Below are 12,678 nucleotides of genomic sequence, written 5' to 3' on the forward strand. Positions count from 1 at the left end.
AAAAAGAATAAAAAATTGTGCAGGTAAAAACTTGAAGCTAAGAGCAAACCACCATAAATGATGTATCAGTTATACTAGAAACCAAGCACTGTAGAGCTTCATTCTGCTTACATTTCATTATTGCGTTACACACTCCTCTATCTTTGGTGATGATACCTTTCCTTCTTGTCAAGTTTCTTAATGCTGTTTTTATGTGTTATTGAAGAAGAAATTGGAGGGCTGGAAGCAGTGAATTTTTTTTTTAAAGATGATGTTAGCATAAACTGGTTGAATTAAGCACAAAGGAATGTTCAGAATAGAATAGTCCTTCTGGCTGATAAGAAGAAAGCTGAATCAAAACAAGGCAGACAGTGGGAGCCGAACTGTGCTTGTACTGTTGTAGCTGTTCTTCTGGAAAAAGATTTTTACAAGTTCATTGAGAGTCTGAGAATGCAGCTGTACTTCCATGGAGAAGTAAACTTTAGGCAGGGGAGCTTTGTTCCAGCTTTAGAAACTCTGTCTTCCCCAGCTAATGGGTTTGTCTGAGTTAGATGGGCTTCAGCTTCCAGTACCAACAACTGAGCCAAGGAAGAAACCAGAGAAGGTATGATTGTAGAAAAAATTATAGTTATACTTTAAATAAATAAGCAACTAAATGCTGATCTTTTGGAAATGATCACCAGATGGACCTGACTATTTGAAGATTTTCAAAGGGGATGAATTGGCCACTTCTCTTCTGGAAACTCTTTTTGGTAAAAAAAACTAGAGCTCAGCTTCATTACTTGCTCCAGCAGAGGTAAAGGGAATTGAGTCTGCTTTCAACATTATGCTAACTGCTGATTAAGACTTTGGGCCCCACTGGAAGACAGAGATTAACCCAAACTAGTAGGCAGGACAATATTAACAAAAAAATACAGTTAGTAGAGCTTTATGCATTGTGAAATTCAAAATGGTTTCCTTGAATTATTTGAAGTCAGGTACTGAATGAACAATTACAGACACTTAGACAGCCAGTGTGAAGGCTGCACAGCAGCTGCTCTTTGCCTTTGGTGTTGGGAGGAGCCACGAGGGAGAGACAAGCTGGAAGGAAGCATGTTGCCAAAGATGCAGCATTATTCTTGTTCTCCAGATCACTGTCTCCACACATACTTTAAGAAAAGTGGAAGGAAGCTGTAACAGATGTGGCTATGTGCTGCCAGCATTAGGGACCAGGTAGACTACAAGCTTAAAATTGTCTGCAAGAGCATAGTTGAGCATTATGGCCAATCTGTGAATATAAGGGTAATGCATTTTCACTTCAGGGCAGAAATGAGGCCTTGTTAGTAGACTGTGAGGATCATCATCTTTTAAAAATTTTTGTTTAGTAACTTTCCATTTCCTTCAACAACAACAACAAATACACCAGAAACAACCCCCCTTTCATTTGCCATGAAATTGAGCCTATTTCAATTAACCATATGTGAATGAATAATAGCAAAGTGGCACAAAACTAAATTATCACCTCACTTGTCCTATGACGTTACATACCAGCAGTGTGTGCACGGAACTTACACCTAATGCCTTTCCTCAGAATTATAAAGATGAGGGAAAAATGAGATGTCATTTTTAAAATGTATTTTTAAACAAGATGTAACAGCATTCACCCCCTTCTTGATGAACCTATTAATTCAACTGTGTTCAATGTCTCTTGGAGCAATTTGATCTTAGGTCTGCTGCAAGGCTAGGGTGTTTACCTTTCTTTTCCTTCTCTCTGCAATGGGCAGAAATGCACTCAGAAGTCCTTTGCTTTGAGAAAGTTGCTCGTAGAATTAGTATCTGCCTATCTCTGGTTACTTTTAAATTCTGTAGGTGTAAACATGCTTATAATTGCTGCAAGGTGAACTTCTGACCCAAAATATCTGTCGCTGGCTGAAAATGAGCACTGCCTTCCTCTGTAGTAATAAGAATATCTATTTCATTTTCTTCAGATTATTTTAGCTATGGCAGTAATTAATTGGATATTTTACTAAAAATGATTCATAGGTTGAATGCTTTGAGTGATCCAGGTTCTTTGTCATATGCAACTTACAGTAACTAATTCCTAAAAGCTATAGATAGAGTGGCAACACTTTAGGGAGAACAACTGAATATGCTTCTGATTTTGCAACATCCCTCCAAATTCTTTTGCTCTTTAAATTACTCTCCATACCTCCTAGCTAATTGTGAGAACCAAGTGACTTTTATTTATTGTTTTTCCTGGCTGATTGTTTCTGTAGTATTAAAAAGTGAATCCTGAATAGAACTTCAGAAATGAAGACTCTGGCCTGTGCTCTGATCCTATAGAAATCAACTTGCTAATTACTGGCCCTATGCTGCGAGATAAGACATGAGTATATAGGCAGAAAGAAGCATAGTATTTGCAACATGTGTTGAATTTTCTGTGTGTGGAAGTGGTGTTCAGGGAGGCTGTTTTCCACAGAGATGGCCCATTGTATCACATATTCCAAATTTCTATTAGGTCAATGCCTACTTCAGGACAGAGCAAGAGAAGATCAGAAGTGCGTATTGGTAAACCTGGGTTACTGCATGCTAGTCTTAGATTGTAACTCTCTATGGCAAGGTGTATTTTCAGGTGGTGTAAGCCAGCTCTGCTCCATGATTGCTATCTTTTGCTGGGATCCATACTGTCCTCTGTTAAAACGGAAGCTGTTATTTGCTTTATGTTATGTTCCTAATGGATTTATATTAAAATATGACATAGTCAGAGATGTACTTTTCTGTTATCCTGGAAATGTTATTTGACCCAGAAAATCAGTGCATGTTAAATTTAGCATTTCTGATGGTTTTTGCTTTGTTTTCTTTATTTTAAAGTCTGATCCTTGAATCTGATCTGATTCTTTGAAATGGTCCTTAAATATCTGTTTCACAAGGTCTACCTTTGTTTGGAGAAAGAACTTACATGAAAACTTGTTTGCTTGGAATGGAAAGACCTGCTGATCTTTAGCTGTGTTAAGACTGCAGCTGGAGTCCCAATGGAAAATTTAACAGGTATAAATACATATATCAGAATTTTTTTGAGTTATCAGAGAGCAACCGTTAGAAAATGTAAAAATACTGTTGGGAGCAATTTTCCAAGGCTGGCTGGACTGTCTGTTTTCCCAGGCGCTGCAGCTGACAAAGCCAACCTATTCAGAAAGGCAAGCACAGGAGGAATTTAAACTAGGTCAACTTGTTCTCAAAGATCAGGATCTGAGTAACTTGAAAATGTTTATATATTATATATATATATATATATATATATATATATGTTTTTCCCCCACATAAAGAAACTATACTGCCAAGCTTATGGGTTTTAGACATGTCTATCCTAAATGCAATGGCGTTTGAATGCATTGATTGTGCCAATAGCGGACTGATCTTTGGCTTTTTCATTTGTTTCAAATTTTGTTTGTTACAGGCCAGGTGAGATGCGTCAGGATGGATGGCTGTATTCTGTAGGTAGTATTTATTATGTGTCAAAAAAATCACTGTTACTGCGCAATGGAGCAAGCAGCTGTAATGGTTGATGTCAGGCCACGCAGCACGTCAGTGGCAGACTGAAACATTTGTGCCTGTTCCTTAGACTTCTCTTTTTCAATTTAATGTATTGATCTGCATACTATTAGGGCAGGCAAAGGCCCTTCTCCTGGGACACTGTAGCCTCAGTACCAGGGATAATTGTTACTGATTGCATGAAATCCCACCAGGAAATATTTGAATGGTGGAGAATCTATATATTGAGAGAAGACAGACAGAAAGCAAGCTTGGAAAGATATCCCACTGCTTTTTGCATATTCAATTTCCTGTGTCTTAAGAAACATGCTTACCTTTTTGATTTATTTTGGTCTGATATCTATCCCCTGTGGTTTCTCCTCCCTCTCTCCCCACTCATACAAATACTCTGCCAAATCCAGAATAATGTGAAAAAAGAAAATATACTAGCTGTGTCTATACTGAGGAAGTGGTTTCCTTAGAAATGGTAACCATATGAAAGACATAACTGCTGATACCAAAACTACAGTTGAATATAAACGGATGTGGGCTCTGGAAAGAAGGAAATGGAATCTGTTTGCTAGCTAAAAGGAAAATCTTGTTGCTGCCTAGGATTTTTGCCAAAGCACAACTGAAGTAAGGTTACTTTTGGTGTGTTGTGCAGCTGCTTTTTTTCCTCTTGATTTCTGCGTAAGGTGCTCTTAGAAACCTGAGTATGAGCGAAGAAGTTTGATTTGATTTCATATTTTTGAAGATTCACTACAAGGAGAGATGGTTGTATGCTCTACAAACATAAGAGCATGGCTTTGCTGCATGGAACTGTTAAGACACTGCTTTATGGCAAGTGAGGGGCACAGGTTTACCATCCTTTCAGGTAGCACAGCAGCCGTGGCTTGGTTAAAACACCATGTTAATTAGTCTTGCACCTCAGTTAAGTGTTTCAGAATGGTATCTGTAGGGTTATGCTGTCTGATGTTTGGAAGATAGGTTGGTCACTGACAGTTTGGATCTTCTACATGCATTTCTTTGTATGACATTCCTCCACTGGTAGAAGGCTTTTGGAATAAACACCCTTATGTTTTAGTTGGTTTTGAACAAAAATGGAATTTCCCTTTAAAAGTTCTGCTATTCTTCTAACTTGTGAGGTATAAACATTGGTGTCTTATTTATTCTGCCGGGATTCCCACTTTGATGCAAATTACAAAATGGTTTAATAGATTTCTTTTAAAGATAAATTTCTTTTAAAACAGTAAGAAAGAATGAATATCCAGCAGTCACAGAAATGCACTGAAGGTTGCCAGCTAATAGGGATGACATAGGAAGCAGAACTGATTAGAACTACAGAAAATGGGGTATTTGCTTATAGGAAATTGAGCCCTTATGCAAGATTTTGTAACTTCTCCTAATATGCTTGATTTTAAACAATTCTGGAAAAATCATTAAATGAAGAGAAACTTAGAGATTTAAAAAAAAAACAACTAACAAATTATCATGTTGATTTTCAAGAGAAAAATGGATTTTCCTTGTTTAAGGATGGGTAATGTACTGCGTAGTACTGTCTGAAATGTGCTCTTATGATTGCTGAAGCACTGCTGTGTGCCAGGGACTTACTGTCTCCAACAGACTGATACCTAAATCTGGAAGTTTATGGTTCAGGGAGACTTATGTGTCTCACTTTTTTTTAATACATAAATAAAATCATGGTTGTTTTCAATACAATTACCTCCCCAGAGCAGATTTTTCTTTCATATCTGCTTTCTTGCATCCTTTTGTTTGACCATTCTTGCTTCTCTTCCCATTCCTCGCTCCTAAGCATGACAGAGGTGAATATTCGTAGGACTTTTGAGGAGAAGGTGATCTCTGGCTGCTGAGGAAGAAAGAATTGTTTTTTTTTTTTTTTTATTTATAATTTAAGAATAAGAAAAAGCTAGCTTTCTGCTTTCATAGATGTATTAAGCAGCTCCTGACATTATGGGAGACCTGGAAAACCTCAGGGAGTTCTACTTCATGCTTGGTGCTATTAAAAATGCTGTGTGTATACTTTAGATAAACATGTATGAATTATGAAATGAGGGAGAGGGACCATTATGGGATGGCATATCCAATGCCTTATGGAAACGTTGCCTGTTCCTTTGTTTAGCTAAATATTACTCTAGCTAGAAAACAATGTCAAGGGGGTTGAGAAAAACCTCTCAAACAAAGCTTGATGTTGTGGGAGCAGGTTTAGGCTCACTAAGCATCATGTCATTTTCTAGCTGATGTGTGTGCCTGACCCTTAATGTCTGTTAATTGTAATATGAATGAGAATGCAGGGCACCTGCATAAGGTGGAGAGAAACTGCACTGTGTTTTGCTATAATTGTACTCTGTTCTGCCTCTTAGCAAGGGGCGTCCAAGTGTTTTGGAAATGCTGCTTTTGAATCAACTCTATTTGGAGCTGTTAATGTGTTAGTTTTGGTGAAACTTCTGTGTGATTGAGACAGCAGGGAATGGCAGAAAATGAGATGGGATCACAGGAGCTGCAAGTCCCCATGCCTCAATATTTCTCTCTGTGCCATCTGAAAGGCTGATGTCAAGTTACTCATCCTAGGCTAAGTTGTTCCTTCTGCAAGTTACACTTAGATTTTCTTGGCAACCTCACCAGCTCCACTCTTGGGTTACACTCCCTCCAACTGCATGGGACCTCTGCACCCCATGACAGCCTGCTTCTGAGGAAGGACTTGTCTGCAAAGAACCAGGGGAAAAACTGATTCCTCCAGCCCTCTCCACCTCATTTCTTCTAGCTGTGGTCACTCAAAGCAGCCTATGCTGAACAACTGTTCAGAAATATGCATGCTATTTTGTACACTCAATATTTCATTTTTAATCCTGCTCAGCATAGCTGTGATGGGTAGCAGCTTTATTGGCAATGTACCTTGAATGTCTCAGTTGCTCTGGCCTTGCTATTAGGCTGTCCAGAGGATTTCAGAATTATAGAAATGTTTTAAAAGTTTAATTCACTAAAACAGACAACTTCACCTACTAATAAAATGTGGATCCAAGTTCACATTATTTCTGTTTATTTTTTGATAATCTGTTTTGTTTTTTTGTTGTTTTTTTTCTTTCTGGGTGATTTCAAGGGCTATTCTATCTTTTTACTACTCTGAATTTCTTCGTAGATGAAGAATTTGGCTTGCAATCTGGCTTAACTCAGTGACTTTCAGACAGGTAATTTTTCAGCCAAAAGTAATTGTGGAACTTTTCAGAGGATCATCACATACTTAAAGAATGCAAGCCTGGGCCACTTGTGCAGAGGAGGAATGTCAGCGGATATAACTCTGTTTAGTCTAAGAGCAGGAGGGGGAGCAGGAACACGTGTAGGTAAAGCAGAGTTGTCCGCTGAAGGACAAGAGTACAACCTTCTAAGGCCTAGAATTTTTACTAAGCTAACTTGTATTACAACATCCCCTAAAAAGTCCTTCAAATAGAGAGGAATTCTGAGTTTCTGTGACTAATAGAATAGGTGTGCTTGGTATGAATTGACATAGAATCTGTTGTTTAAAGCCACTAAAGATTATAACTAATAGTTGATTAAAATATATTTTGCTCGGAAGGAGTTGGGACTTAAAACGTGATAAATACTTCATAAGAAGGGGAAAGTAGCTAGCAAAATAACTATCAAATTGCAGACAATAGTCTCTGGGACCATTGAAAAGCAGACCTTCCTCAGGAATACAAGAGCTGTGTGTAGGAGGTCTTCTGAAAAATCTGGCCAGTGCTTTTGCATAGGTGGCACCAAACATCAGCTAAATTCCCAGTAGTCCAGTGGCAGTAAACAGACTCTGTGCCTAAGCCCCTTGCCCATGCCAGGCTGGGACACTTTTCTCGTGGAGAAGCATGTAAATACATATGAAGAGCAGGAGGCATTACATTGTGCCAGCAGTTTTAGAGGCGATGAAGCAAAGGAAAGCTAAGTAGTCAATTCTGTAGCCATTCAAATGTGTACTTTGAATCTAAAAAGCTGGCTACAGTTGTATTTTCTATAGTGTGATGCTCACAGTCCCTGGGGCAAGCTTCACTTGCTGGCACAGGCAAGTGTAACTTCCATTAAAATCAGTAGGATCTGTGTCTGCTGAATTTGGCCCTCTGCCTAAGGAAAATTAAATGCATTGGCAAGTTAGCCAATGTTCTTCTATTTGGGGTGCCTGGTACTTGTTCTGCAGTGGTCCAGATTCACATGAGACAAACTCCAAAAGTCAGTGAGCAAGGAGGGCTCAGGCACGATGCTTGTTCACCTCCCCCGCTCTTTTAAATGCTAGCAACAAGGGAGCTATGCAAAGATAATCATTGGCAGCATTGAGGTACAGGAGCCTTACTTATACCTTGGACTTTATGCTCATACCCACAGTGAGGAGAATTCCTCCTTTAACAGTCATGTCCTTTATTTGATTAATTTTCTGAATCACTTTCCTTATTTTGTGAGGGCAGCTGAGCTGTCCTTTCCCTGCAATCCATGGAAGAAAAAAATTATACCTCTGCCCAGATGTCTTGGGAGATTCAGTCCTCTCTCTGAAAATAAGGTGGACACTTAATAATATAAATCCCATTACAATTAATTGAGAGTCAGAACTGTAGATTCCCCAGATCTTTTTTCTTTTTTAAAATAAATTTGGTTTCCTAGGTGCCAGGTGGCATGTGTTTAGAGAAAGAAAAATCTCATTGTGTGCAACTTGAAATCGTGCTTACAAAGAAAGCAGTTCTACAAGATGCTGCCTAATGGCACTCCTTGTGTGGTGTGATGACTGACTTCTGAAGTGGGCAGAACTGTATTATCTGGAGTTGCAAAATCAGTGTCTCTTAGAATGTTTACAATAACATCATGACGGTGATGAGTATTGCAGAGTGCGTTTTCTTGCTGTGGATTAAACAATTGATTCTGAAAGATTAAAATGCCCCACCTGCCTTCTTGCACACTTCTGTTTTGCCATGTCAAACAATATAAAATGAATGCTGCACTTCCCTCTATCTAATTGAATAATTTACTGTAAATAGCTGTCATTTACTTTAGAGCAGTAGGGGATCATTAGCCAAATGGATGTGAGTAAGTCATGCCTTTAATGCGTTAGAGGGGCCTAAAATGGAATCATCTAAATGGGACCATCAATACAGCATGCTGAATTAAGTCAGAGGCACTTAAAGCTTTAAGTCCTCTTTCTTGTAAATTACATGCTCCCTCGGCAGAAAGGTAATCAAGAACTTGCATAAAATATGGCATCTTTGTTTCAAAGCTTTATTTTTAGTGAAGAAAATAGTACAATTCAGATGACATGATTGGTAGGTATAACTGTGTTTTGGATTTCCCTCATTTTAATTACATTCCTTCCTCACTGATTGAAGACTTCTTGCTTGCAAATAGCTACTTGTGCTGACTAATATTGTCTCTATTCTGTAAATAAGATGAACAAGTAATAAAACTGCTTCTCTTGACTTTTATGAGTATATGACCTGATAATTATTTGCAGAAATTTGTGTTTTGTACATGCAATTTTAGCAAGGTCTTAACCCCTAAATATACCATATGTTTTGGATTTATTTCACCACTGAAATTACTGACAGGGCTATTGGGTATTTCAATGTGTTTGCATTTCTTATTGGTTTCTCCTGGCCTAAAGCTTATCTCTAGTTCTCCTGCTCTGTTCTGTGACATCCTGGAAGAGGTTGATCTTCATCTAGAATCAGAACATCTAATTTCAATCTTATTTGAAGAGGAGGAAGCAATGTAGGTAGCAACTGTCCTGAGGTACAAGATGATGATGATTTTTTTTTTTTTTTTTTTTTTTTAAATTTAGGGGTAACTTTAACTTTTGTTACTAAGGAGTGTGTTCCTTTATGCAGTTTGATGACATGGCTTCTAATGTCATCCATTCTGTGCTTACTGCTTTCTGAGTTGAGGTGAGTGCATGGGAACAAGTGGCACTTCCCTTCTGAGATCTAACTTTTCTCTCTCTTATTGTCATCTTATATGTCACCACCAAAGTTGGTGACAAACCTTATTGTAGAAAGCAGGATGACTTCCTTATTTCCATTCCTTAGCTGTAACCACTGTCCTCTACTTCCTGTAAATGATTTTTTTTTTCTTTTTTACTGAAATGGTTTATTTAAAGGTATATTCGTCTTATGCTTTGAAACTTTTCGGATTCTGCTTATGAACTGCTTTCACTTATATTGGATGAGTCATGAGTCAAAAGCTCCATCCTGTAGATCCACTATGAGTAATGCTCAGTATTTTCTTGGATTCCCTTTTAGAAGACTATAAAATTAAAAGAAGCATCTGTTTTGATATCTTAATGGACAATTAGGTGGCTGGGTCTCAGAATTGATTTACATTTAACACTGCAGTAATTTAAATTTTTTCCTCCAGTTCACTGATGTCCCTTTTCTTGCTTATATGTACATGTTGCTGGTCATAGCTGTTGATCTTAAGAAATAATTTTCAGTATTTGGGACTGCTATGTGGGCACCGATTGAACTTCTGGGGAGGGTTTTTCACTGAGGTATGTGATGACAGAAGCTATCAAAACTGGTCCATCCACACAAGTTTCAAATTGATATGTGGCACTGAAGTCATGGTAGTGAATGTAGAGAGAATGTAGTTTCAAAAAATCTTCTGTCATATAGGCATTGACTGAAACAGGTCACACACTGTTCCTCTGAAGCTTCTGTCTTGAGTCTTGCCCAAATAACTTGTATTTAAATGTAAACTGATATGTTCATTATCTACTGCTGGTGGGGACTGAATTGCCTCCTAGACTATTCAGACAGCAGATCCTCCCTCTTCTTGGATGCCATGACATTAGCACATGAGGAAATGCCTATTGGCAATACTCAGTAAGTTACTTCACAAGCCTGGCCCTCAGATATGTACTGGCATAATGTAAAAGTAATTTGGTACAGGCAGTTTTGAGGTCCAGATGATGTAAATGTGGATTTGTTGATAGATTCTTTAAGCTTTATGAACTCTAGAAAAAAAATAACAGGCATATCTGTGGATGGAATATATGCTCTATCCTCATAAAGGGTTATGAACATATCAATTTTATTGATGAGACTGATTATTGGCATTGGTAGTAGTAGGAGATGATGGGTTTTCGGAAGTGAGTAGAGATGTCTGGGGGGGGACCTATCATGAAAAATGGAGACATAAAACTTATGAAGTCTCTATAGGAGGTGAACAGGGTGGCGTTGATGAAATGACCTCTCTGGGGAGATTTTAGAGTTTGCTTTGCAATGCTTGTCCTCTTCTTGTAAATGGGAGATAGTCTGCTCCCATATATTGCATGTAACAATAGAAATGAGACTTCAGACTGAAGTTTTAGATCAATGGATTAGTCTCAGCTAAGTTTTGGTGTGTTTCCACTGAAATGGTCAACACCAGACTTCTGGAAATGGATATTCAAGAAGAATTCATGCTTAAAAGTATTATTGCCTTTTAACTCCCCTCCATGGAGGGTTAGTAGTGTACAGACTCCCAGTGGAAGGGAATGACTAGGCTGTTTTGAAGATGACACTATTGTGCGCCTTTTTGACTTTCAGTGAAGTATTAGCAAGGAAATTCTGTGGCATAGCCATAAGTAATAGCAAGGCTCAAGCCAAATTTGTGGATAAAAGTTCAAGGTTATGGTGATGTTTTTCTATGCAAAGGAAAAATAGTCTGAGATTTGAACACTTTCAAGCTTAATAATTAGGAATTTCTTGAATTTGGCCACTTACAGCAAAAGCTTGACTCTAAAACCTTTACTTCCAGCTAATTCTGGTGTATGTTTCTCTATTGTTCCATCACAAACTATTAAAAACTCATGATAATAAGAAGACATTTATCAAAATATTAGCTATCTTTTGCAATGAGACTCTTACATCTTGAAAGAAAAAAAATAAATTATTTTTTAATATCGCTTTTTAGAAAATGGTGAAAACTTATAATACGGACATCCTGGAACAGTTGATGAAGCATCTTGTCTTGTACTCAAAATCTGCTTGCCAGTTCCTCTGCGTAATATACTAGCGATCATCAACTGAGCAGCGCTGTCAATTTCTGTAGTTCTGCTGATATGTAAATTGCTGGAGTCTAGCAACTTGCTATGTATTTGGGAATTACAAATGAGAGAGAAGATATAGGCCATAATTTGTATGCCTTCCAAATTAAAGCAGTGCTTTTACACAATCACTTTTAAAATCAAAACGTGCAAAACTCTACTAACCTACGTACTCTTCCTTGGACGTTCAGTTTAGAAGGTCAGGTTTTAGAACAGGAGGAGAAAAGAAAAGGAAAACAAAACAAAAAAAAACACAAGACAACACCATCTGAACATTTTTCCCCTGGAACTCAACTGTGTTTGAGTTTGACAGAGACTGAGTGGAGCACGTTGGTTTGAAGTAGGTTTTGCACTCTTCTCTCCAAGCTTTTCCCAAAACAAGGCTTGATCTCTTGCATAAGTCTAATGTGTACAGGCTGGCAAGTTCCCCTGAGCCTTTAGATCAGCTAAGGGCTTCCTGATGTGGTCTGACCGCCTTATACCTGTCCCAGAGATGCTGAATATGGGAGTGATCCTACAGAACAATTCATTATACTTGTAGTACTTCTGGGGATTCCCCATCTGCATTGTTATTGTAAGTTTTTGGCCCCTTCACATCACTCTTTGTGAAGGATGTAGGGAGAAAATATCTAACTGGATACTCTTGATAGTGGTTCAGAAATATAAATGCAGCAGTTTCTAATTTAGTAAAAGAAAAAAAGAAAAATCCCACTGCTGCTTTGTTGCTCGGCTTCTGTGTAGAATTATAATGGATATGCTACCTACTTCTGCTGACATACTGTCTGGGAGAGGTAATTGCAGTTATTGGAGGAAAAAAAGACAAAAAATATTCAAATCTTGCTGTGTGCTAAAATATTGTGGCTTTTGTATACAGGCACAAGCTTACTGTTTCTTTTTTCAGCTTGTAGGAAGTTTGTGTTGCCCTAGTGGATTTGTCTCCTAGAGAAGAGAATCTTTAAGGCAATTAGCATGAAACCTGGTACAGGTTAACACCCTTGCCGCAAAGTTGGCTTCCCTGTTTCTATGTTCTGTTAAAATAACTCTGATTGTTTTTCTTCTGTGTTAACTTTTCCATAGATCTCTAATGTCCTTTTGTTTCTCTTACCCAATGTGTAGAA

General features: G+C 38.1%; 1 protein-coding gene across 1 annotated transcript in view; it reads left to right on the plus strand.

Moving 5' to 3' along the window:
- The window catches only part of LOC104910998 (protein inscuteable homolog), a 35,373-nt gene extending 27,129 nt beyond the window's left edge, over window positions 1-8,244 (plus strand). The window contains exon 6 of the mRNA XM_031553360.1: window positions 8,149-8,244. Within this exon, the coding sequence (XP_031409220.1) occupies window positions 8,149-8,244 (96 nt within the window). The remainder of the gene's footprint in view (window positions 1-8,148) is intronic.
- The last annotated feature ends 4,434 nt before the right edge of the window (window positions 8,245-12,678 follow it).

This window comes from Meleagris gallopavo, chromosome 5, assembly GCF_000146605.3.
Source record: "Meleagris gallopavo isolate NT-WF06-2002-E0010 breed Aviagen turkey brand Nicholas breeding stock chromosome 5, Turkey_5.1, whole genome shotgun sequence".
Classification (NCBI taxonomy): Eukaryota; Metazoa; Chordata; class Aves; order Galliformes; family Phasianidae; genus Meleagris; species Meleagris gallopavo.